Source organism: Ictidomys tridecemlineatus, chromosome X (assembly GCF_052094955.1).
Source record: "Ictidomys tridecemlineatus isolate mIctTri1 chromosome X, mIctTri1.hap1, whole genome shotgun sequence".
Lineage (NCBI taxonomy): Eukaryota > Metazoa > Chordata > Mammalia > Rodentia > Sciuridae > Ictidomys > Ictidomys tridecemlineatus.
Genome location: NC_135493.1, coordinates 17,260,082 through 17,285,357, shown reverse-complemented (window position 1 = coordinate 17,285,357; position 25,276 = coordinate 17,260,082). Strand labels below are relative to the sequence as shown.

Sequence of the window (25,276 nt, the reverse complement as noted above, 5' to 3'; positions counted from 1 at the left end):
ACAAATTTCAGGCAAAATGTTAAAATAAACTCATTAATACTAATGCACTAGGCAAAAAAATTCATGGGAGAATGTTTCCTTTTATGTAGGAGAAATAGACTATCACTTAATCTTCATAGAAAGGCCAGAAGCCCTGAAAATGCCTTTATTCAATATAGCATATTGCAGATACTGAAGTCCTGCTCATAATGGAGCAAGAACCACAGAAAGAATTCCCAACATGCAAAAAGAATCAAAGAACCATACAAAGATATACTTCTGAGTTATACTCAAACACTTGATGCTCATAAGGACTAAATGAGAAATGACATAATTCCTGCCTTATGGTTAATGATGTTCCCCAGATTCAGTTGGCAATGACTTCAGAATTTTTATTTAGTTTATAAAAAATAAAAAGTATGCTTAACTGGACAGAAATCCCTACTCAAATTTAATTTATACTTCAAAGATGTCAGATTTTAAAGACTACCATCTAGTACATAAACTTTAAAGATTGTAAAAACCAATCTTTTTCCTTTCTTTGTTGGGTGGGGCAGCAACTAACTATAAAGAATAAAATGATGAGATAACTACTAATGATGTAGTTATCATCATTAGTAGTTATCTGATCTACTATTTGCTCCTTAAAAGGCAGTATAAGAATTGATGCCTGGGCTGGGGTTGTGGCTCAGTGGTACAGCACTTGCCTCACATGTGTGAGGCACTAAGTTTGATTCTCAGCACCACTGATTATATTAAATGAATAAAATAAAGGTCCATCAACAACTAAAAAATATAAGACTGTCACCCTTGGCAATATGAGCCAGGATGCAACTGGTTCCTATCTCTGTCTTTATTCCTAAAATTACAGATGCGTGATTTTAATCAATGAAACCACCTTTAGAAGAAATGTTTCTGCAAAAATGGGATCCATATTGTCCATAAAGAGAGTAACTCATATTAAACTTTCTTCATCATGGACGCCAGTGTTATCATCAGAATATAAGGTGTCCCAAAAGTCTTGGTACAATTTTAAGTTTTAGTAACCTCAGAGTACAGATGCTAAACACTAAATTTTGACTATTTTGTTGTTGTTGTTTGGTACTAAAGATTGAACCCAGGGACACCTAACTACTGAACCACATCCCCAGCCCTTTTTTGTATTTTATTAAGAGACAGGGTCTCGCTGAGTTGCTGAGGCTGTCTTTGAACTCGTGATCCTCCTGCCTCAGCCCACCAAGCTGCGGAAATAACAGGCATGTGCCACCAGCTAATTTGGACTTATTAATGACTAAAAGCATAATTTGAAAGTTTAGTTCATGACTTAACTATTCTTTTTTTTTTAAGATGGAGTCTGGCTATGTTGTCCTGGCTGGTCTCTACTCATGGGCTCAAGCCATCCTCCTGCCTCAGCCTTTTTATTTTGGGGAGGAGGGGTACCAGAAATTGAACCCAAGAGATGTTACCACTGTGTCACATCCCTAGCCCTTTTTACTTTATTTGGAAATAGGGTCCTGCTAAGTTGCTTAGGGCCTTGATAAATGGCGAAGGCTGGCTTCAAACTGACCATCTTCCTGTCACAGCCTCCGAGTAGCTGGGATTATAGATGTGCATTACCATGCCAGATAAGGAATAAATTTCATTATCACAGATTACTTGGGGCATCTGTTAGCACTCTAGGAGTGGTCATGAATATGGCAAATCTCTCCTGTGTAAGGCAATAGCCTTTTGTGCTCAAAAGCCAAATCTTTCCCTTTATCATCAATGACAATGTTCCCAAGGCTCTCATAAACACTCATAGTTCTACTCATGGGTATGGAAGTACCAAAACCAGAAATTGAAGTCTCACAATAGCCACTGCCATACATGACTAAGGGTGTGCTGCTCAAAGGAATAAATGCCTGGATGAGAAGCAAGGACCCTTGGTATAAATAACGTGCTTTCTCTTTCCTTTCTTAATGGCGTGAAACAGTTTTCTAACATTTGGCAGGCAACCTAAGATGATATCAAAATAAACCTCCTCATCTTCTATTTGTGTGTGTGTGTGTGTGTGTGTGTGTGTGTGTGTGTGTGTGTACGCGCACACGCGCACACGAACACACTGGGGATTGAACCCAGAGCCTTGCACGTGCTGACCCCATGCTCTGCCACTGAGCTAAAGCCCAACCCCCTACCCTGCATGCTTTTAGTTTGGTAAAATGCTGTTATCCTAGTCACTTAGTTACTAACTGGATAAGCAAACCTATTTCTAGTCATGTGCCTATATTCAAACTGACTTTACCATAAAAGTAGTATGCAGTATGCACTAAGTATAGAGTTTCATCTGCTAGTCCTCTTGACAAGCTTCAGGCATTGCTCTTTGCAATCATCTACGTCCACGGAAAGGCACTCTGTACCAAAATTAGCACACTGAGCAATCAGGGACACAGAGATGTGGGGGGTGGGAGAGACTATGGGGCTGAATAGCTAGAAAAATCTAAAAGTAGAATTGATCTATGAGTCTAATAAGCAATAATAATCATCTTTGACTTCTTAGACCACTAGAAGTACAGGTTATCTTACACAAAACAATGAGTAAGTTGATTTGGGAAGAAATTATCAATACTTCCTCCATTCAGAGAATACCCTCCTATTTTTAAAGTGAGTGCCTTTAAAAAAAAACACACTCAGCCATAAAACTCAGGAAACAAAGTTCTGAAAGTCATTAAGCAACTGTAGTCTTGGATATAAGTACTCAGCAAGTTGACTGGGGAATACTTAAAGATTTCCAGATAGATATTACCTGGTTACTGCTATCTCTTCCCTTCCTTTTCCCCCATATGTATTTCTGCATGTAAATTCTCAGCTCAACTTCAGATATAGGAAAAGAAGTTAACTTTCCCACAAAAACAGAAAGGCCCTAAAGTTACACAACTAAACTAAGATGATACCAGTTGTATGACTGGACCATAAGAATCAGGAAGTGTTACCATAAAAAATGAAACCTTAGTTCACATTACAATGAAATACCCTGAATTTTCCAAAAACATCAATCTAAATACCACATATCATGGTATTTAGAGAATGCAATGCCTAAGAGAATGAGGGTATTCTCTGCTAAGTTGAAAGGCTATAATATGAAATGCCAACATAGAAGTTCCAATCAATGTACAATACCCACGGCAAGCCTGTGACTTTCTCACACCAGACAGTTGTTCACACTCTACTAAACCATTCCACCTATTGAGAGGCTGACCTAACAGGAGCTAGGAATGAAACTGAAGCGAAGTATTCATACCTTTCAAATGATCTGGGATATTCAAAATTATCTAAACCTGTGCAGAGACTCCTCTAAGGAAGCATAGACTAGAAGCTGAATATATTTTTAATTATCCCAATATACTTTCAATGTGGCTCTTTTAAAAATGAATCAAACCCTGGGGGCTGGGGCTGGGGCTCAATAGTAGAATGCTCATCTAGCACGTGCAAGGCACTGGGTTCAATCCTCAGCACCACATAAAAATAAATAAATTAAATAATGGTATTGTGTCCAACTACAACTAAAATATAAATATTTTTTTAAAAAGGATCAAACCCTAATATCCTTTTGATTTTCTTTCTTTCTTTTTTTTTACCATGAACTGAGATCAGACAGCTGTGCAGCATCTGGAGACAGCATGTTGGTTGTGCCCTGGAAGAATCTCTTGGGCTGGCTTTCTGTTTCCATCTCACCTAAAATGGAAAGAGATGATGTGACTTTAATGCAATTTTATAAATATAAGATTAGTGGGCTGGGGCTGTAGCTCAGTGGCAGAGCGCTTGCCTAGCATGTGTGAAGCACTAGGTTTGATCCTTAGCACCACATTTTAAAAAAAGGTATTATGTCCATCTACAAAAAAAAAAAAAAATTGGTGTGAAAATCAGGTGATCTTTATTTAACCAAAGCTCAGAATGCTTCTTTGAATTATTACTTAAATTATTTCCATGTGCTTTAATATAGAAGAAATATGCTTCCACATAACCTCAAGCAAAAAGTGAACAGCCTTAGCCAGGCACGGTGGCGCATGCCTGTAATCCCAGGGGCTCAGGAGGCTGAGCCTGGAGGATCATGGAGTTCAAAGCCAGCCTTAGCAAAGGTGAGGCGCTAAGCAACTCAGACCCTGTCTCTAAATAAAATACAAAATAGGGCTGGGGATGTGGCTCAATGGTTGAGTGCCCCTGAGTTCAATCCGCAGTACTCAAAAAAAAAAAAACAGAACAGCTTTAAAAGAATTTCTTATTCATAACATGTAGCATGTTATGAATATATTCATGTTCTTTAATAGAAGAATAGAACACAGATTACATCAGGCAAAATGAACCAAAGCTAAATAATAGCTGAACTAAAGCATTACCAAACAGAAAAAAAGCTCACAATAAATAATTTATGCTAGATGGTTAGCAAAGATTATTTTTAAACAATATTTTTTACCTTTATTTTACTTATTTTTATGTGGTGCTGAGGATCAAACCCAGGGCTTCACACTTGCTAAGCAAGAACTCTACCACTGAGACACAAACCCATTCCAGCAAAGATTATTTATGTTTTAATATCTGAACATTTCCTGAGATGACATTAAATGGGTTAAAGATGTATTGTCAGTAAGTAGCATGGAAGTAAAAGTTTGCTTTACACTATTTAATGAAAATTAAGATTTAAAAATACAAGTTTGAGGGCTGGGCTCAGTAGTAGAGCACTTGCCTAGCACACATGAGGCACTGGGTTCAATCCCTAGCACCATATTGAAAAAATTAAATAAACAAAATAAAGATATTATGTCCACCTATAACTAAAAATATTTTAAAAATACAAGTTTTAAAGTACATGTGCAATTAAAAGCAACTATTTTTCAGTTCTCAAATTTGATATCGTAACGCTAACTTAAACCTATAGATGTTTTCAGAAATGATAACAGTAAAACTTGGCACCAAAAGAAATAATGCTAAACATTTTGCCACCAAGTAGTAGGGTTGTCTTACAACTCTGAATCAGGCAGAAAATGCCCCTTTTCAAAAAAGGTGTGCTTTCATTTAAAACATGCACTTCTTTGAAAATGACATTTTATTTTTTTGGTACTAGGGACTTTACCGAGTCCCTTTTATTTATTTTTTTATTTTGAGGCAGAGTCTCATTAAATTGCCAAGGCTGGCCTAGAATTTGCAAGCTTCCAGAATAGCTGGGATTACAGATGGCTAACTGCACTGTACCTGTCCCCACCTTTTCTTTCCATGGTGTGGGGGATGGAACCCAGGGCTTGGCACATATTAGGTAAGCACTCTATGACTGAGCTACATTCCCAGCCCCAGTTTGAAAATGAAATGTTATAGACATTTTAATTCATGGTGCTATCTATATACCCAGTAGGAAATAAGTACATTTAATAATGAACTTAAGTTTTGAACTTAAAACTGTACAAGATTTTTATGAAAGAAAAACATTAAAGAAAAACAAATGGAACATTCACTTTTTCCGTATTTTCCATCAATTCATGTTATCCTTCCTCTAGAACTATTCTGAAAATTATTAAAACTCAGAAAGTTAATATTTTTATTTCTCCACCCCTCCCCCATGTTTTAACATGTAGCTTTAAAAAAAATGCTGGGGCTTTCAACTTCACTTTACTATCACAAAACTTCAACCCTATTTTGCAAAGAATCCCTCCATCTGCTGGTTTATCTTGGAATAGCTACAAAACTGACAACCATAGTAATTCATTAACTTCCTGCAACAAAATTTAAGTTAATAATCATAGTTTTATTTTCAAGTATCATTTCTACTTAATTGCCTGAAAATGTTCCTAGAATTGTACATAACTCTTGTAAGATTAAAGACTCTTTATAAAACATATTTGTTAAATATAAATATTATCAACATATAAGGATCTATTTTCTATATCACATCATCTTTAGTTTTAAGTTGTCTCAAATAGAGTACTTTTTGCATCTGTGTGTGACCCTAGGGCTGGAAAGATTTCACCAAACCCTAAGTATCAGTTCACCAATATAAGTAGAGTTGATTTGTTCATTGGCCATGAAGAATAATTTCCACAAAGAACTACTTATTCAATTGCTTTTTAAAATTTTTTTATTGTTGTAGGTGGACATAATACCTTTATTTTATTTATTTATTTTTATGTGGTGCTGAAAATGGAACCCAGTGCCTCATGTATGCTAGGCAAGCACTCTACCACTGAGCCACAACCCCAGCCCTTAATCAATTGTTTTTCAAAATCCCTTGTGAAAACTCTTCCTCAAAATGCCATCTGATATTTACAATCACACGCTCATAACCCCAGGATTAATGGCTGATGCCTGTTAAATTTGCCTTTGTTTAAAAAAAGATGGGCTGGGGGCTGGTGGCTGAGGCAGAAGGATCATGAGTTAAAGATCAGCCTCAGCAACTTAGTGAGACCCTGTCTCTAAATAAAATATTAAAAAGTGCTGGCGATGTGGCTCAATGGTTAAGTGCCCCTGGGTTCCATCCCAGGTAACAAAAAAATATGCCTGCCTTCAGGTGCCTTCTGCATGCATCTAAAATTAGTATTGACTGACACCACTTTAGTGCTTCATGATTGAAAATAAGGTAATTAAAGAGAGTACCCAATTACATGGAAAACTCTATAGACCTGAATATATGGCAATTCTTGCTTTGCTGAGGTATATATAATATGGTGACGGGGGTGGATCTCACCTTACATTTGAGCATACAGCATGTTTACAGATATATTTGCTATGACATTATCATACTTCCACAATATCACAATTATGCATCTCTTTTACATTCAGATCACTGAGAGGCAATATTTTGGGAATATATATCATAAATATATGAATAAAATTCAGATTGGAAGTGTAAGAAAATATAAACAGTATCAAATAGCTAATTTACAAAATTTACACTCAGTAGAGCAAGTGTACAGTGGGAATACTTGACATTTCTTTAGAAAAAAAGGAGAGCAATGCTGTGAGCTCACTTCAGATAAGAATACCAGTTTTTAATTTAGGCGTGGATGACTTAAATACTAGAAATGTGATACATTCCTTCTTTCCCCCACAGGTTTATTGAGGTATAATTGCCAAATAAAATTGCATATATTAAAATTATGAAATCTGATGATTTGACATGTACTTATTGTGAAATAAGGCAGTCAATAATTCAATCAAGTCATTTACCTCTATCACTTCACTTACTTACCTTTTTTAAGTTTTTAAGAACATTTAAGAGCCACTCTCTTAGCAGATATAAATACATATACAATATTGTCAACCACTGTCACTATGTTGCTACATACCTTTTCTTTTAAGAGGACCAAGAACACTAGGCCTAATGCACTTGACTGGACTCTGACTCCTCCTGCTTTGATGAATAAGCAAACAGAATAAGGTGAAGTTCTTCTAACAGATGCAAGATAAACAGTATTATAGCTCATCAAATAAGCAAGCAAAATTGGCAGTCATATAGGTAGAAATGGAAAGCGCTTTTGTCACTAGACTGAATAACTGAAATGTCAATACATGATTTGATCCAGAACATGCAATCTGGAATGACAGCATTTTAAGCCTTTTTAAAATTTTTTATATTTATTTTTCAGTTTTCAGTGGACACAACATCTTTATTTTATTTTATGTGGTGCTGAGGATTGAACCCAGCGCCCTGCGCATGCCAGGTGAGCGCGTTACCGCTTGAGCCACATCCCCAGCCCTTAAGCCATTATTTAAAATTAATTCCATAGGACAAAACACCCATAACCAAAAAGAAACATTATTTAAGAAGTTATTTATATTCTGACAAACTTGTTTGTGTGTGTGTGTGTGTGTGTGTGCGTGTGTGTGTGTGTGTGTGTGAGAGAGAGAGAGAGAGAGAGAGAGAGAGAGAGAGAGAGAGAGAGAGAGAGAGAAAGACACTAAGGACTGAATTCAAGACCTCACACATGCTAGGTTAGGGAGAGGGAAAGGGAAAAGAAGAAGAGAAAAACATGGCCTGGGGAACACCTGTAATCAGAAAGCTGAGTTCAAAGCCGGCCTTAGCAACTTAGGAAACCACTAAGCAACTCAGCGAGACCCTGTCTCTAAATAAAATATAAAAAAGGGCTGGGGATGTTGCTCACTGGTTGAGTGCCCCTGAGTTCAATCCTGGTACAAAAAAAAAAAGGAAGAAAGAAAAGAAAGAAAAACATGTCCATTTTAAAATAAGCCTCAGTGGTAGAGCAGCGAGGACCATATTCAAAGCATAAGGTGGGGGCTAGGGTTGTGGCTCAGTGGTAGGTAGAACCCTTGCCTAGCATGTGTGAGGCCCTGGGTTCAATTCTCAGTACCATATAAAAATAAATAAAATAATAAAGGTTCATTGACAACTAAAAAAAAATTTTAAAAAAAGCACAGTTGGATCATTATTACATTCCTGCCTCATTAGCTTCCTGAGTAGCTGGGATTATAGGCATGTGCCATTACTGGTCTATAATCTTAATTTTTTTTCCCTAAAAAAAAGGATAAATTAAGCTGAGCGCAGTGGTGCATGCCTGTAATTCCAGTGGCTTGGGAGGTTGAGGCAGGAGGATTATGAATTGAAAGCCAGCTTCAGGAATGGCGAGGCACTAAGCAACTCAGTGAAACCCTGTCTTTAAATAAAAAACAAAACAGGGCTGGGGATTGGCTCAGTGGTTAAGTAGCCCTTGGTTCAATTCTCAGTACCCGCTCCCCACAAAAAAAAAAAGCTACAGAGTGATACTGGCCAAATTACAATGTTATATTGTGTACATGTGTGAATGTATAAAAATAAATCCCATCATTAGGTATAACTATAATGCATCAATAAAAAATACAGAAAAGTTTATAAAGGAGAAAAACTAAGAAGGGTGAACTGTGTGTGTGTGTGTCCCCTCTAAATATAAATCAGCACTGAGTATCAAAAATTGGAATCTGGTAAACTGTTAGTGGCAGAATAATAGTGATGCACTTATGGGTATTCTTTGTGAAATTCTTTCAGTTTTGCTACATGCTAGAAAAGTTCCACAATAAAATATTGGGGAGAAAGTTCACTTACCTGGAAAACCGTCTTGGATTAGGAACAGGACTTGGTGGCAACCCACTGCTACTCACAAACATTTGTAGGGATGGTGAAAAGCATTGCTAGAAAAATATATTTAATATTAAAATATTTCTAGTGTTCCAATCTTCAGAAAGTTCTTTTGAAAATGACAGAAATAATGTCCTCAAAATTGCTTAGCTTTCTATGTGTGAAATATACATATATATACATTTTTTTGAAATTGTTATCATAGGTTTTCATTGATCTTCCCCTGAAGTTATTAGATACTTTAAAAGTGAGGTGATTTGTATACATATGTTTTAGAGGGTAAACACTGTGTAAAAGATAGCTCATATCTTGTCAATGATCCTACCTTTCCAAATCCTCGGGTGGGTGAAGGTGCTGGAGAAACTGGAGTAAAGTCAATCCTCTTAGGAGAATATAATTTCTCCGACTTGTCAAAATCACTATCACTCTGTAAACATAAAGTATTATCTCCTCATAACAATTCAAGATACCACAGCTCTCATTTACTACTATAACACATTTACATTTTAAGAGTAGAAATGTAGGGCCTCCAATATTACTCTGCTGGGAGAACAGATTAAAAACAAGAATCAATTTATCAATTTAGAAGTAGAAAGGACAGAGGCATATGAAAAAATTAACAAAGCCAGTGAACAACACATAAAGTTTTTTTTGTTGGGGGTGGGGAGAGGGTATCAGGGATTGAACCCAAGGGCATTTAACCACCGAGCCACATCGCCATCCCTTTTTATTTTTAAGACAGGGTCTTGCTAGGTTGCTTCCAGCCTTGTTAAGTTGCTGAGGCTAGCTTTGAACCTGCTATCTTCCTGTCTTAGCCTCCAGGGCATGTACCACCACACCCAGCAAGATTTTTAAAAAATAAAAAACAAGCAAACATGGGAAAACTTTACCAGACTCAAGCTCTCATCCCATGATTGGCTTATCTGCATTGCAGTTTGCACTTCCCTAAAACAAACAAAGCAAAACCATTAGTGTTTACAAACAAGACATATCAGAGTAGGCCCTGCTCTTTCAAAGCACTAACCTCTCATGTGCAGTTTCTCTATTCATCATATCCAGGCCTTCTTCCTACAAGGACAAATGTAAAAAAAAAAAATAGAATTTTCATCCACACCGTTCTCTATTTCAAATAAAATCAAAAGACTTCTCAACCTCATTTGACAGAATCACAAGGGAGCAGAACTAACGTTCTAAGCCTGTCCACCATGCCACATGTCTATTTTATCTGCAAACTTGAAAAATTTTTAATCTGTCTCCAACTACCCAGAATTACATCCTGGCCCATTTTTAAGATTTAAGTCTCTTTTTTATTTTTATTTTTTGGGGGTGCCGGGGATTAAATCCAGAGGTGCTTTACCACTGAGCCACATCCCCAGCCCTTTTTGAGACAAGGTCTCGCTAAGTTGCTTAGGGCCTCGCCAAGTTGCTGAGGCTGACTTTGAACTTGCGATCCTCCTGCCTCAGCCTCCCGAGCCGCTGGGATTACAGACGTGTGCCACCGCGCCCGGCTAATATTTAAGTCTTAAAAATCAAAATCAAAATCAAAATGTAAAATCCAAAAAACTTCAGATCTGAGCTAGTAAGTAAAATTTACCCTTTTGATTTGAAGCAGTCTGCTACTAGGAATACGATTAGGTGAAGATGACAGCAACTGGAAAGAAAAAGTAAACATTTACTATTTTCTGAATCACAAAGCAGCAGTCTGCTGTCATTATTGGTGTACCAACCTCTTTCTAGATAATTTTTCATATTCTTCTTAGAAATTCAGCTCTAATAAATCCTGAACATTAATGCACTAGAGGCAGTACATTCAGTCTTTAGAAAGTACACCAGGTGTCCAACCTCAAAGCACCATCTGTTGCTAGACAGGCACTGACTTTAGCACTTTCCCCAAATGAGTGTAGAGCTATATAAATGCAGGGGAAAAACACTCTTGACCATGGAAACATCCATTACCCCCCTTATCTAAAATAAGGAACATATGAAAATGGAAAAAAACAATGTTATTTTTTATTAGCAATGTACACACAGAGAAAAACAGGCTAACAAGCACAGTGTAATAGTTTGTCTATGATTAATGTTCTCAAAAAGACTACACTAAGATTTTGCTTCTATGACCTAAATCAACACTGGGATTTAATCAATAATGCTACCACCACAAATCTTACCAAAGAAAAAGCATTGTAGAAATGCAAGGTATACCTTTAAAATAACTGTTGATTTCCCTTAGATCCTCTCCCTTTTAATAACACAAAGCTAAAATGATTTGGGGGCCAAATTATGTTCCTTCAAAATAATCGCAATCTGGCCACAAAATATCAGATACAATTCATATCAACAGATCTTAGTTTTAATAGCCATAAGGTAAACAACTATAATTCATTCCCTAAGAAATGCAAGTGAATCTTTAACACTACAAAACCAAATAAAAAATTATCCTGTTTAAGAGGTCCTATGCCATTAAAACTTTTTTTGAATAGGAATGTAGTGATTGGTATAAAATGTTTATTTTAGGAAAAAGCTAATTCAAGTAAAATTTTCAAGTATTATCCACTGAAATATGATTTTTACCTCAAATGATATCCCTTCATTACCATACCTTTCTTTTTTCTTTCCTAGGTTTTGAAAAGAGAAAAACTTCACCAGTGAAATCCTTTTTAAAAGTTCTTTTTTTCCTGTTATGAAAGTAATAAGTATTTACTGATGAGCACTTAATAAGGTCATCTGAACAATGCGAAGCTACTAGGCAAGCAGATAAGGCAGAAAGACTATAACAGGCAAACGTGGAAGAGCACACCCATGTCAGTCAGAGAACCAAAGAAAGCTGACAACCCGACTGTGGCCAGTCAGAAATGCAGATGCTACATCTACATTATAACTTGTTAATTTTAGACAGAACTAGAACAGTGGACCAGAAAGAGAACAGCAAAGCTGTGTCCAGAATCAGAAACAAGAGTAATATATCAGCTGGAAAAAGAAAAGCCAGGAGATTTAAGGAGGTGCTGGCTAATGATGCAAAGGAAAGCAAAGAGCTAAGGTGGGATAAGGAATGAACCGCTGGACACTGGCAACTTAAGTGGGCATAGGTGACATTTTCAAGGACAGTTTTTTAACAGAGGTATGGTAGGAGTATTAAGATTACAAATTGAGAATAAATCAGGAGACAAGGAACTGCAGGCAGCTGAATGTCAATTATGCTTTGAAAAGGAGCCCTGGAAAAGAAAGGAGAGACCTACAAAAAGAAAACACTTTGTTTTCCCCATATTAGATGTGAGTTGGGAGAAGAAAGTGGGAGGAAAAGACTGATGGCACAAGACAGAGGAGATAATAGTGAAGTGACAGGAGAGTCAGAAAATGTAAGAACCATCAGAGAAAAGCATCCTACGTGATGATAAAGACATTTTAAGGAGAAGAAAGTTGACATTTATACAAGATATGTGACTGTCTTCTCTGTAAAGTAAGAAGGGTCATCAGTTAGAAGAGAAAGTGGTGAGACAGTACACCAGCAGTCTAAAATCAAACAAATGTAGAATATGGCTTTGGAGAACAGCATGGAGCCAGCGGCACCTCAAACCCCACATGCCCCAAAGAAATTCATCCGCTTCCCCCCCAAACTTCCAATTCTTTCAGTTTCTCTACTCCTCATTACCATTCCCAGGGTCATGAAGAAACAATTTCAGTCACTTGGGAGTCCTCCTTCCTGCCCTTATACCCAGTCAGTTAAAATCATTAAGACTCTGCTTTTCCCCACCTCTTTCACCGTCCGTTTCTTTCCATGTCATTCGCCAACATTTCACTCTTTGCAGGTTACTATGGGACACACAGAAGTACATTAAGTTTTACACAGCATCGCCCTTTCAAGGTTGATGGAGTGCTTTAAGAGGCTAACACAGAAGGGTAGAGGAAACCTCCATATGACCCAGACAAGAGATTGCAAAACTCCTCTTTGGATCCTATCTGGAGTTAGAGCACCATATAAAAATAAAGATGTTGTGTCCACCAAAAACTGAAAAATAAATATTAAAAAATTCTCTCTCTCTCTCTCTTTAAAAAAATGTACAGAGTATACTGTGATATAATGCATACAGTGTAATTGATATCATGATAGTTGAGGATGCCTGTGCACAGGAGATATAAGAATTAAAGTGGGTTCTGAAGGACCAGAAACTAGAAAGGAGGGGTAGGGTACAGTAGCAAAATGATCAAGCAAAAGCAGTGAATCACCAGAATTCCTTCAGAAAATAAGGTATTTGGGGACAGCCAGAGGAAAGTATTTGTCAGTGTGAGAGATGAGCCTAGACCGGAATTGTTAAGAATCTGCACATCTTACAAAAGATGCAAGTGGGGCTGGGGATACAGCTCAGTGGATAGAGTGCTTGCCTCCCATGCACAAGGCCTTGGGTTCAATCCCCAGCACCAGAAAAACAAAACAAAAGAGGCAAGTGAAGTGTACAGAGGCAAATTCATTTTCCCCTTCTTTTCTGTGCTACTCTTATCAGGTGCACAGCTGTATAACATGTAAAAATATTTCTCAAGTAGCCAGTAAAAATACTTAAATTTCCTAATATCCTCAGGGAAGGAGGTGAAGCGAATCAAATCTCTAGATAGCTAACATCTCCCCTTTAAGTATTTTGAGCCATTCCAGCTGAAAATCTCTCAAAAATGTGTTATATTTCCCCCTTTCTCAGAGTACACCAAATGGAATGACACCGAAAGATTTCTACTCTAATCCCAGCTCTGCCACTTACTATTGTGTGATTTGAGTCTTAACTGTTGCTGCTTTTCATTGGCAAAAGCATCTTTTGCTCTGCCTACTTCAGAGAGGTTTTTGTAAGAATTAAATGCCTGAAAGTACCTTGCAAAGTGTAAAATACCATACAAACATAGGTATTACTGGAATTTAAGAAAAGTCTAATGACCCAGGGATCCTTAAGAACGTCACTATACTGCTTTATACAAGTGAAACCTTCAGGGAGTATCAACAGGCTCTTAGTCCTTCTGCCAAGTCACAAACTTTTTTTTTTAATAATTTCTGTTTTTCAGTTTTTCCTTTTCCTCCCTCACTAGCAGCTATTAGTATACCTTAACACAAATGTAACTCTTCTGATTTGCTGCTTCTCATATGCTACTGGGTTGGAAGCTTATTATAATTGTGCATAAATTTTAAATGATTCAGAGGTCAGAGAGGCTCTCCTATAAATAAACCGATGAACCTTTGTGCACAGACTGGAAATCTAGTTCAGCCATTTAGATGTCTGTGTGCTTACATCTCAGATGTCTTCCAAAGCACTGAAGCTGATGGAAGAGTGAGTTCTATATGTGAAGTGCTACCATATAAAAACGTTATAATTTCTACTGGACCAACCATCTAATAAGGTGATCTCCAACACAGCAGCTCTGGCCATAGAGAACAATCACAATCAGCATCATCTGACAGATAAGTGTCAGAAACAAACACTTTGTGTAAGTGATTTTTACATCCTAGGAAAAATAAAGACCACTATTTTCAGCTATAATTAGAAGTTAATCCCGGACTTATCTCACAACTGTGATGCAAGTAGTGATAAATAACAATAAATAAATTTTTAAAATACAAAAGTCCACAGCAATTGTACCAAAGCTGAATGGCCAGAGCAAAAGTAGTAAACAAGACAGTTAAAATAAATCTCTAAAACCAATTGTGCACAGCACATAATTTCCAGGAAGAACTATATTTGGAAGTATTGTCTCCAATCCAAATCACTTCAGATACTTACTTTGATACTTACCAAACTGTGACGGCTCATAATTGTTGTGCTATTCCTCCGAGTTCTAAATGTGTAAGGCTGAAAAACCTGTGAAAGGTCACTGAAAAGTAAAAATAAAACAATTAATGTCTTCTAGAGAAAGATCTTCCAAATATGTTAGCATCAATTCCGTAGTTCACAGTGAAATATTCAATGGTTCCTCCTTTCTTCCAGAGGATCCTCCGTCCTCCTGGCAGAGCTGCCTGACTGGTGTGCTAGGGATTACAGGTTTGCCAAGATACTGATCTCCTCAGTGGTTGGGGGACAGCTCTGAGCAATGTGGGGCGGAGCTACAGACTGGTTCATTCCAGCTGCTTCTGGTCAGAGCTACACCCCCAAACAGGTCCCCCCTCGGATGGCAGTAGCTCATCTGTATATCCCAGAGAACCACGAATACCACCATTTTCTGCATGTGCCATTGAGCCCTGTTCTACAAGAGAAGCCATATCAGCACATATCCCAGGACCACCCAAAGCAAGTGTCCTACCTGAGAATCAATGTTCAAATAAATGTACCTGCACTATTTTTTTGTTCAGGAGGCCTCTTCTGCCTCACATGCTCTCCTTCCTACCACTATCTGACAGAATCCTTCCTCTCCTTCCATGCCCACCTCAAACACCATGCCCTCATACAGGCAGGGCACAAGCCTCACATCATTCCACAAACCCAATTCAATCATTACCTCCTGTGAACCCAAGAACACACTAGGAGATGACATACTTCTTGACACCCACGTTACTTTATCTCTTTCCGTCTTCTCTTTTTGAAAGAGGGTCATTTCTCCAGGCTGGTCTTGAACTGCTGGGCTCATACACCACCATGCTCAATGAAACTTTTTTTTTTTCCTTTTTGCAATGCCGGGGATCAACCCTGGACCTTGGGCATGTTAGACAAGCACACTACCACTGGGCTACATCCCCAGCCCTGCACGCACACTAAGCAGATGCTCTATCACTGAGCCATGCCTCCCAGCCCCTACTTTACCTTTCATTAAAGTGTTAGCCAGTCAGGGTAGTGCACACCTGTAATCCCTGTGACCAGGCTGAGACAGGAGGATCCCAAGGCCAGCTCAAGGCCAGCCGGGGCAACATAGTGAGATCTGTCTAAAATAAATTAAAAAGGGCTGGGGATATAGTCAGTAGTAGAGTGCTTGCCTAATGTGTGAGGCCCCAGGTTCAATCCCTAGCACCACCAAAAAAAATGTGTTCCCTAGTGCTGCAAAAGAAAAGTGTCCTGTGTCTTAAACTTCTTGGTGTAGAGATGCTTTTTTATTTTAATATAATATCTCTGCAGTTCCTAGCAGAGTGCTGTGCCCACAATGAGTTCAAGAAGGATTTTCAGAACTGGAATGAGCTTCAAAAGACCACTGAGATTGCCTATTTCTACTCTCCTAATTTTTAAGTGAAAAAAAAAACACTCAAAAAGGTTAAATGACTCATTTGTGAGTGTGGCTAGTTAGTAAAAACTGGGACCAGGCCTGGTCTCCTTACCTTTTCTTTTATCACATCACATGCTACCTTCCAAGTACTTAAATCATTATTCAAAAAACAGTGTGTTTTTTCCTACATATGTGTAAAAGCAGGTCAGTAGGATCCCCTTAGTATCTAGCAATTGCTTGATCACCAGAATTTAAAAGACAACCAAAAGAGAAAACAGCTTATTCTTTTTTAAAATTTTTTTAGTTGTTGATGGACCTTTATTTCATTAATTTATATGTGATGCTGAGAATCGAACCTAGTGCTTCACACAGGCTAGTGCTTTACCACTAAGCTACAATCCCAGCCCAAAAAACAGTTTATTCTTAAAAGTATAAAATAAGACAAAAAGTCACTCCATCATTCCTTCAGTTTCAAAATTATATTTAATAAAAGAAAAAAGTAGACCTCTTTCCCCCCCTCAAAATACAGATGTTATAATCAGCTCAATAGACAAGGATTACCCCTTTCTTTGCCCTCACTGTGCTTGATTAATGTTTTTGGCTAATTGTATTCCCATTCCATTTTTTGGACCAATGCCATTTTTTGAAAGGATCTCATAAATTGGCTCTCTACCTAAGATGAATTGTCTACTTATAAAAGTGAAATGCAATAGGCTCAGGAGGTGAGCCAACCCAACCTTCACTATCACAAGATTCTACTTTAAAAATAGACCCTCTAGTGTCTTATTAAAAAAAAAAATCACACAAGACCCTGCCGCTAAAATTAAACGATCGACTCTTTCCATAATTTTCTCAAACCTCTATTCTCACTAATGTAAGTTACTAGAAACCTTTTTTTTTAATTCACTGAAATGCATTTCAGGCAGTTTTAGAATTGAAAAAGATTTCAACAAATCCAAATCACTTAATATGACATTAAAACACCATTTAATTAGAAGTTATTAGATAAATTGTGATTTATTAAAGCAAACCTCTGTTAATGCCAGGGTTCCTAAACCAAGCTTAGAAATAGCAGCTCTTAAGAGACAGGTGTCAAGTTGCAAGCCTAGTTCCAGGGGTTCAGTCTGACTTTCCCTGGTGTAAATTAGCCAGGACTAGCAACCTTTCAGAAGCTTTCTGTGATTTCTTTTAGAGTGAGGCAACCCCCAGGTGGGGGGTGGCTGTTTTTCCCCAAAAGGCCCAGAGTTTGAGGTCAAACTTTCACTCCACCTTGGGACTCCAGTCACTGTAAAGCAAACAAGTCCCCAACCCCTCTATTTGGACAGCCCAAATGAGCTCAAACTTGCATTTTAGGGAAGGAAGATTGCTTGCATGGGGTCAAGAAGCTTCTTAACCCCATATACCATCCTCCCCAGTTCTGCTCACCTGAGCCCATGGATCAGGGGAGCACTGTTGGATCTCCTCAGGGTGCCCCCATGAGATGTACCAGGCTCAAAGTCCAGCTCCATTTTCTCCTGAGCCATGTCCGAGACTTGCAGGTAGGCACAGCGGGCAGTGCTCAGCTCCTGGTGCTTAGCTATGGGCTCCCAAGACTCACTGCAGGACTGAGCTGCTGGGGACTGGCAGCTGGGGGCGGGGGCTAAGGGGCGGAGTCTTGGGGGCGGGGGCTAAGGGCGGAGAAAAGTAGGAGAGGAGGAGGGAAGGAGGATGCTGATGAGGAAGGGAGGCTGGAGGAGAGGGAGGGGAGAAGGATGGAGAGATTGTTGGAGGGTAACAGAATCAAGAAAGAGGATGAGGAAAAAAGAGAGATGGAGGAAAGACAAGGATGGAGGGAGGAAGAAAAGGGATGGAAAGAAGCTAGATGGAAATACAGGACAGGATAAGAGGAGCAGGGCAGAAGGGGAAAGAAGAGGATGGGGGAGGGGAAAATGGGGGAATGGGAAGATGGGGGAAGGAGGGGGAGGGGGAAGAATGGGGAGCGAGGGAAGGATGGGAGAAGGGAGGAAGGGCGATGGGGAAGGGAGGATGGGGGAAGGGAGAGGATGATAGGGGGAAGGGTAAGGAAGACAGAGGGCAGGGGGAAGAGCACAGGGACGGGAAATAAGGATGAGGTGTGGGAAACAGGAGAGAGGAAGGGACACAGAGGAAGACGAGAAGGAGGGGGAGGAAACTAGGCAGCGGCGGAACTCATGCTTTCCCGCTGAGGACCACCAGCGGGGCTTGGCTACAGGTGCCGCGGTTGCCCGGGCAGCGGTAACACCGAGGACCTGTCAGTTGGGCAGGGCCTGGCAGGGAGACTTCGGTAGTTCCAGCTCCCCATACTCGGGGACTTGGTCCAGCCCCCCATGCTTCGGACACAGCCCTGGAGGCTCCTCAGCCCTGAGATCGAAGCTTCGCCCGTCCCTGCCCCCCTCCCGCCTCGAGGACTGGTTGGGGGTTCGATCCCTCTGCCGCCGCCGCGGGGCCTCCTCTTCCTCTCTTGGGTTCTAATGGCCCGGGGGGAACCCGATGGGGCCAAGACCAAAATCTACAACCTGCAGTCTCTTCCGCCTCCCACGCTTCGGAAGCGGGAGCCTCAGCGGGGCCAGTTCTTCCGCGTCCGGGAACCCATCGGGTCCTGCGCACGCGCCCGGCGGCCTCTCCAATGGGCCCGCGGGCACGGAGCATGCGTGACAGCCCCGCCCCTCGACCCTCCTTTAAAAGGGAGGAGCGTTTCCAGGGGGCCCGGCGCCTTGCTCAATGGCATTGGCCGGGGGACCCTGGCGCCCTATTTCGAAAAGAGCCAATAGTTAGAAGATGCTGGAGCGGCAGCTTTCAGGAGTTTGAACCAATATTCAAGGGAAACTGGGAGACACGAGATTTCCATGTTATTTAGTCCCCAATTTATACACTCCGACCTCTGAGATTCCCGCTCATTTCTTAAATCCCTCGTTTTTTTTTGTTCTTGTCTGAAGGGGATGATTTATATTTTAGATCATCCATTTGTATGTACATAGAAAAAAATTTTTTTTCTTCGTAATTTTTTTTCTTCGTAAAGCTTACGAAAATCCTAACAATCATAACTTGACTGTGTGAGTGCTGGAATTTTTCTTTATTAATTATCAAACACCTATGTAGCACTTACTCTGTGCTAGACAGTTCTGTACTGTAACAGCTGTAGAAATATTTTCTCACTTAATCCTCACCACTAGAATGGCTCTGGGAGTGAGAAGGCCATTGCATTGTGTTAATCATACATACCTAGAAAATACAGAACATAAAATAGTTATGAAATTAGTTTCAAAATTTAGCAAAAATAATTTTCCCTGACTCTTCATTTCAGTTGTCCCATATTAACCTTGCCTTGGCCTGAGCAGCTCCTGGGAATACAGGAGGGCTGTAAATAGGGTTTTTTTTTTTTTTTTTTTTTTTGGTGGTGGTGCTGGGGATTGAACCCAGGGCCTTGTGCATGCAAGGCAAGCACTCTACCAACTGAGCTATATCCCCAGCCCTAGGGTTGTTTTTTTTTTTGGCAGGGTGGGGGGGTGTACCAGGGATTGAATTTAGGGGCACTTGACCACTGAGCCACATCACCAACCCTATTTTGTATTTTTTTATTTTTAAATTTTTTAAAAAATATGGACACAATATCTTTATTTATTTTTATGTAGTACTTAGGATCGAACTGAGCTTCACATGGGTGAGGCAAGCGCTCTACCACTGAGGTAAACCCCAGACCCCTATTTTGTATTTTATTTATAGAGACAGGGTCTCACTGAGTTGCTTAGTGCCTCGCTATTGCTGAAGCTAGCTTTGAACTCCTGATCCTCCTGCCTCAGCCTCCTGAGCTACTGAGATTACAGGTGTACACCAGCACACCTGGCTTGTAATAGGGTTTTTTTTTTAAGTTGTATACAGACAAAATGCCTTTGTTTTTTTTTTTGTTGTTGTTGTTGTTGTTTGTTTGTTTGTTTGAGGTGCTAGGATCATACCTAGAGCTTCACACTTGCAAAGCAAATGCTCTGATACTGAGCCACAACCTCAGCCCTGTAATAGTTTTTTTTTTAATGTTTTTTGTAGTTATAGATGGACAGAATGCCTTTATTTGTTAATTTTTAGGTGGTGCTGAGGATTGAACCCAGTGCTTCATGCATGCCAGGCAGGTACTTTGCCACTAAGCTATAGCCCCAGCCCTATTTTGTTTTTTGTATTTTATTTAGAGACGGGGTCTCCCTGAATTCTTAGCACCTCACCACTGCTGAGGCTAGCCTCAGCCTCAGGAGCCCCTAGGATTAAAGGACTGCACCACCTTGGACAGCTAATAAAGAATCATTTGTTGACCATATACGGTTTCTAACTCCTTAAAGGTAGATAATTTACTTGAATCCCTAACTTTCAGGAGCTTCCTAGTGTAGGGGAAGCTCAAAAACATATGTGATGGCTTAGTGGTAGAGTGTTTATCTAGCATGTGTGAGGCACTGGGTTAGACCCTCAGCACTACATAAAAATAAATAAACTAAAAATTAATTAATTTTAAAAATTAATTAATTAAAAAACTAATCCACAACTTTAAAAAAAAAAAAAGAACATATGAGATGAAGGGTGCTAATTTGGCCATCATTTCGGGTTTGATTCACATCATGATTGCCTGCCAAATTTATTTTGCATTTCAAATAAATCTTTTGGGAGGTTTGAGGTGTTCTTTTGGCTTGATGTTCAACTTGTATTTGACTTTCTCTTGTGGCAACTACAGGTTGAAAGGAAAACTTTAAAGTTGCCATGACAACTGGTAAAATAAAGAGTTGATTATGACATATTTGTGACATCTTTATAGGTAAGAGACCTTGGACAGGTGGCAGCAGCAGACTGGGACATACAAAAAAAGGAGTAGCCTAAGTTTTAAGATATAGATCTAAGCAAACCAGTGGTCTGTGGGCATGGACTATTGCTATGGAACAAGAAGAGCTGCTAAAGAAATACAGCCAGGTTGGTTATAATAATGTGATTAGGTGGAAATGGGGAGGAGTACAAATAACTCCTTTCTTTTTTGGCGGAGTACTGAGGATTAAACTCAGGGGCACTCAACCATTAAGCCACATCCCTAGCCCTATTTTGTATTTTATTTAGAGACAGGGTCTCACTGAATTGCTTAGTGCCTGGTCATTGCTGAGGCTGGCTTTGAACTTGCAATCCTCCTGTCTCAGTCTCCGGAGCTGCTAGGATCACAGGCGTGTGCCACCATGCCCAACACCAAATAACTCCTTTAAATGTTGTGTTTGTCATTATAACATACAGAATTCTTTCTGGTTCTATACTACTTGTTCCTTTTGATATTACAACCTGTGAATATACTATATGGGTCCTGTGTATATATTCACAGATTTTGGGTTCCTGAGGTGTAGCTTTTCTATAATAAGAGATTTTCTCCTTTTTGATAATAGCTGGAAACATATTGCCATCTCAAGTGTTTAGTCATTTCATATCTTTTCTAGAAACTTTAGTCTGTTAGTTGCTTTTTGTCATTTTATTATACCTATCCTCTTTGTGTAATTGTACTTAAATTTTTTAAAGAAAATAATTTTAATAAAGAATATAAGTAATATTGCATGTGGATAAAAAAGCTTAGATTATATCAACCTCTTATATTCAGAGATAATAATGGAAAGAGCCATCCATTTTTACATTTTACAAATCACAGCAAATTCATTTGTGTCTGAAAGGTGGACTTAAATTTTTAAAAATTAAATTTTGTCTCTTCTTTCAAAATATTTTCATTAAATCATATTATTAACAAACTTAATAGTAAAATAAACAGAAGAACAGAGGTAAGAGCCACTTATTCACAAGTTGATCCATTTTTTTCTGTTATTCAATTTGGTTTGGACTTTTTTATTTTTGTGTGAAACTGGGGATTGAACCCATCGGTCTTATGCCTAGGAGGCAGGTACTCTACTAACTAAGCTATATCCCCAGCCCCTCTGTTTTCTCTTTAACCATTGCTTTTTGCCTTCACTCTGAATTTACTCAGCTTTAGCCACCATCTTTTGTAAACTCTCCAAGTACCCTGGGAATTTTAACAGTGGCTTTCTTACCTTGTCTGGACTCTGCTGCTACATAATGATGTGCCGTTCATCTCTTTGGAATTTTATGACCTGTAAAATAGAAATAGTTTATCTAATTTATAAGATGGCTATGAATGGCAGTTTATTTAAACCTGCATTTATTCATAAAGTAATTTAATAAATATTTATGAAGTGCTTATGAGTACAGAAATAGTGTCCAGGGAAATATTCAGGAACACCTCATCTATCTTTTTATTTAAACAGAAAGTCAGAGGAATCTTGACTTTGTCATTTAGTAGCTATTTCAAGTAGCCCTTCTGGGCTTTGGTTTCCTACTTTGAAAAATGGGCATTGTTGCTGGGTGCTGTGGCACTTGCCTGGGAGGCTAAGGCAGGGGGATTGTGAGTTCAAAGCAAGCTTCAGCAAAAACAAGGCGCTAAGCAACTCTGGTCAATGGTTAAGTGCCCCTGAGTTCAACCCCCATACCAAAAAAAAAAAAAAAAAAAAGAAAAAAAGAAAGGAAAAATGGGCATTGTGATGGTGTCTACCTCACAGAATTATTGTAAGCATTAAGTATGATCATATATTTAACATGATTAGGACAGCATCAGGCACATAAGTGCCCAATGAATGGTAGCTGTTATTAACCTGACTTACATCAGGGATGGAGAATCCGAATCATCCTCATGTCTGGGATTTAAGTAATCTAATTGTGCATAATATGATCAAACTTTTAAAATTCCATTCCCAGAATGAATGAAGAATAAATGATTATCATCTTACATGTCATAACTTGTCATGAATGGTTTCAAGGCAATTGCATTATTTTAAGTTCACTACTGATTACCTGTGCAGGGTTGATGATTGAACCAATTGATATAAGTATGTGAAAACATATGATAAGATGAAAAGTGCTATACCAATATTATGACTAATTAATAAGTCTGATATCATTAAGTTCATTTTACCTTCTTTGCCACTTCCCTATGTAGTTCCTAAAATGTGTGGTTTTATAATATTCGTGTGAAATTAAGATTTCAGTACTCAATATGGCTAATTAACTGGTGTTAAAATTCAAAAACAGCAATTCTTTAAAATGGAAAGACTGATTTGAATAGATTCTGAGATGTTTTAAGAAAATAAGCCTCACTGCTTTAACTTAAATCTTTGTAAGTTAGCTGAAGTCTTTATTTCTTAGATGACTAATTATGAGAAGTCAAAATTTATCCCATAGAAAAATACACACATTACGATTATGGTAAAAATGAAACCACATTGAAAACTTGATTCTACACAATTGCAGAACCAATCTGCTCAATAGGTTCAATGAGGTAATCGTTTTATTGAGACCCTACACACTTCGTTGATTTTCGTTTCAAACTTTAGCTTTTTTAAGATTCTAAAGGTGTAGTGTGTCTGCTGTTACAGGATGGAAAACATAAGGAGTTAGGCTAGCCAAAACAGAAAATTGAGCATTAGACAGGGCAGATTGGAAGGCAAAACACTTTCCATGCAAAACACTCCGCCCAATTATCTTTCTTAAGTAAAGATTAAAGAAACGGTGGTGGGATTTGCATAGTAACAGAGGAAGAACATTCATTGCAAATCCTCAGCAGCAAGAGCAGTGGGAACCGGCAGTGGGAACTGGCACTGGGAAAAAGGCGGTTCCTCGATTGCAAATGAGCTCCTGTTAAGGGTGACAAAGACACCTAGAGTGACGTTAATTGCCCGCGTATAAGCAAGCGTCATCTAGTCAGATGCAGGGCGCATGCGGGAAGGGGCGGGACTAAATCGACTCCGGAAGGCGGCAAATTGTAGTTTTTGTTTTGGCTGGAAAGGCTTAGCTGAGCTTGTGGCGCCTTACAAAGATAAAGGAGAAGGGATCTCAGCGGTGACTGAGATAAATGCCTCATTTTGTATTATAGACTTGGAGGTGAGAGACCTTTTCTGCGTTAGGGGCCGATGATAGGGGTAAGGAAGTTTGGAGCCAGTTCTGTCAAACTTTGTGCCCACTGGTGTTAGTGATGTTTGGCCTACAAAGGTGAACACTCCTAATCGTCTAAGAGCTTCCTCCTTTATTTTTTTTCCCTTTTGCCTCTCTCCTTACATATCATAGGTGGCTTGTCCTTATATGAACAGAAACCAGAAAGCATTGAGAACTTCGAACTAAGCAGTGGTTTCATCCTTGACATGGGCATGGCACAGGAGAAAATGGAAGTAGACTTGGAGCTGTCGCCGAATTCCACCACCTCAGATGGCAATGCCTTAAGAATAGCCAACAGCGTCCCTTTGATCAATGGATTTGGGTGAGCAGGGTTGAGATACTGGAAGAGGCAAGCGGGCATTGGGGAGATGTTGGACAAAAGTGACTTCCTATAGCATTCCCTTCCTTGTATTTATGGAAGTTCTGCAGGTATCTCCCTTGTCTCTGGTGTCTGGAGATCCCACCCTCAGCCTGGTGGAGAAGGGGCAGGTGTGGAATACGCTGACCAGAGGGAGAGTACACCCCCCACCCTGAGGTTGACACACATCTAAACCTAAACATCCTCTGCTGACAATCCACCTGGACTAGAAAGCAGCAATCAATCAGGATGGAGCACCACTTTTTTTTTCCAATTTCAGCCCATCCCTTAACCACTCCTTTGAAGAAACAACACCCTCCCCAACCCCTCCCTGATTTCACATCTCCTGTCAGGACTATTTTTTCTTATTCTCAACTGCTCTGTCACCTCTGAACTTCACCTCTTACACACTCTAGATGAAAATGGTTTTCAGGTAAATAAACTTAGACCTTTCTACACCTAGTTTTTATTTGAACATAGAGTTTAGGTACTATAGAAGTTCAGTCTCCTAAATTATACATTTTTAGTGGATAACATTCCCCCAAAGGAAAAGGAAAACTGATTCTAGGGAGAGGTGTGTGTGTGGAAAAGTTTTATTATTTTTATGTACAAAGCACACATATATATCTGTGGTGTGAAAATTTGGTGGAAGAGGA

At 39.1% G+C, this 25,276-nt stretch overlaps 2 protein-coding genes and 3 non-coding genes across 26 annotated transcripts in view; 2 read left to right on the top strand and 3 right to left on the bottom strand.

Annotated features, from left to right (window-relative positions):
• Positions 1–18,887, bottom strand: part of Pabir2 (PABIR family member 2) — a 43,738-nt gene extending 24,851 nt beyond the window's left edge. Inside the window, exons 1-11 of one of the 21 annotated variants that reach the window (XM_078034255.1) lie at positions 17,663–17,724; positions 14,842–14,920; positions 12,825–12,883; positions 11,645–11,748; positions 10,668–10,724; positions 10,098–10,141; positions 9,964–10,018; positions 9,399–9,500; positions 9,041–9,126; positions 7,290–7,354; positions 3,594–3,690 (exon numbers count right to left, since the gene is read on the bottom strand). In XM_078034255.1, coding sequence (XP_077890381.1) covers positions 3,594–3,690; positions 7,290–7,354; positions 9,041–9,126; positions 9,399–9,500; positions 9,964–10,018; positions 10,098–10,141; positions 10,668–10,724; positions 11,645–11,748; positions 12,825–12,855 — 641 coding nt within the window. In that variant the 5' untranslated portion in view covers positions 12,856–12,883; positions 14,842–14,920; positions 17,663–17,724. Of the gene's footprint in view, positions 1–3,593; positions 3,691–7,289; positions 7,355–9,040; positions 9,127–9,398; positions 9,501–9,963; positions 10,019–10,097; positions 10,142–10,667; positions 10,725–11,644; positions 11,749–12,824; positions 12,884–14,829; positions 14,921–17,662 lie in introns of those variants that run through there. The other 20 variants (XM_078034259.1, XM_078034251.1, XM_078034256.1 and 17 more) reach the window with 20 other exon arrangements.
• On the bottom strand, positions 82–226 carry LOC120891236 (small nucleolar RNA U109). The gene has a single exon (XR_005735614.1). It is a non-coding gene; the product is annotated as a small nucleolar RNA U109 (small nucleolar RNA).
• Positions 12,923–13,044, top strand: LOC120891162 (small nucleolar RNA SNORA26). The gene has a single exon (XR_005735570.1). It is a non-coding gene; the product is annotated as a small nucleolar RNA SNORA26 (small nucleolar RNA).
• A 763-nt stretch (positions 18,888–19,650) lies between the features above and the next one.
• Positions 19,651–19,723, bottom strand: Trnaa-ugc (transfer RNA alanine (anticodon UGC)). Its single transcript has one exon. It is a non-coding gene; the product is annotated as a tRNA-Ala (tRNA).
• Positions 19,724–24,071: 4,348 nt separating this feature from the next.
• Positions 24,072–25,276, top strand: part of Pabir3 (PABIR family member 3) — a 50,186-nt gene continuing 48,981 nt past the window's right edge. For both annotated transcript variants that reach the window (XR_013431665.1, XM_078034250.1), the window contains exons 1-2: positions 24,072–24,211; positions 24,395–24,584. Coding sequence is in view for 1 of the 2 variants with exons in the window: in XM_078034250.1 (XP_077890376.1) it covers positions 24,469–24,584 (116 nt within the window). In the remaining variant the exon portion in view is untranslated. The remainder of the gene's footprint in view (positions 24,212–24,394; positions 24,585–25,276) is intronic.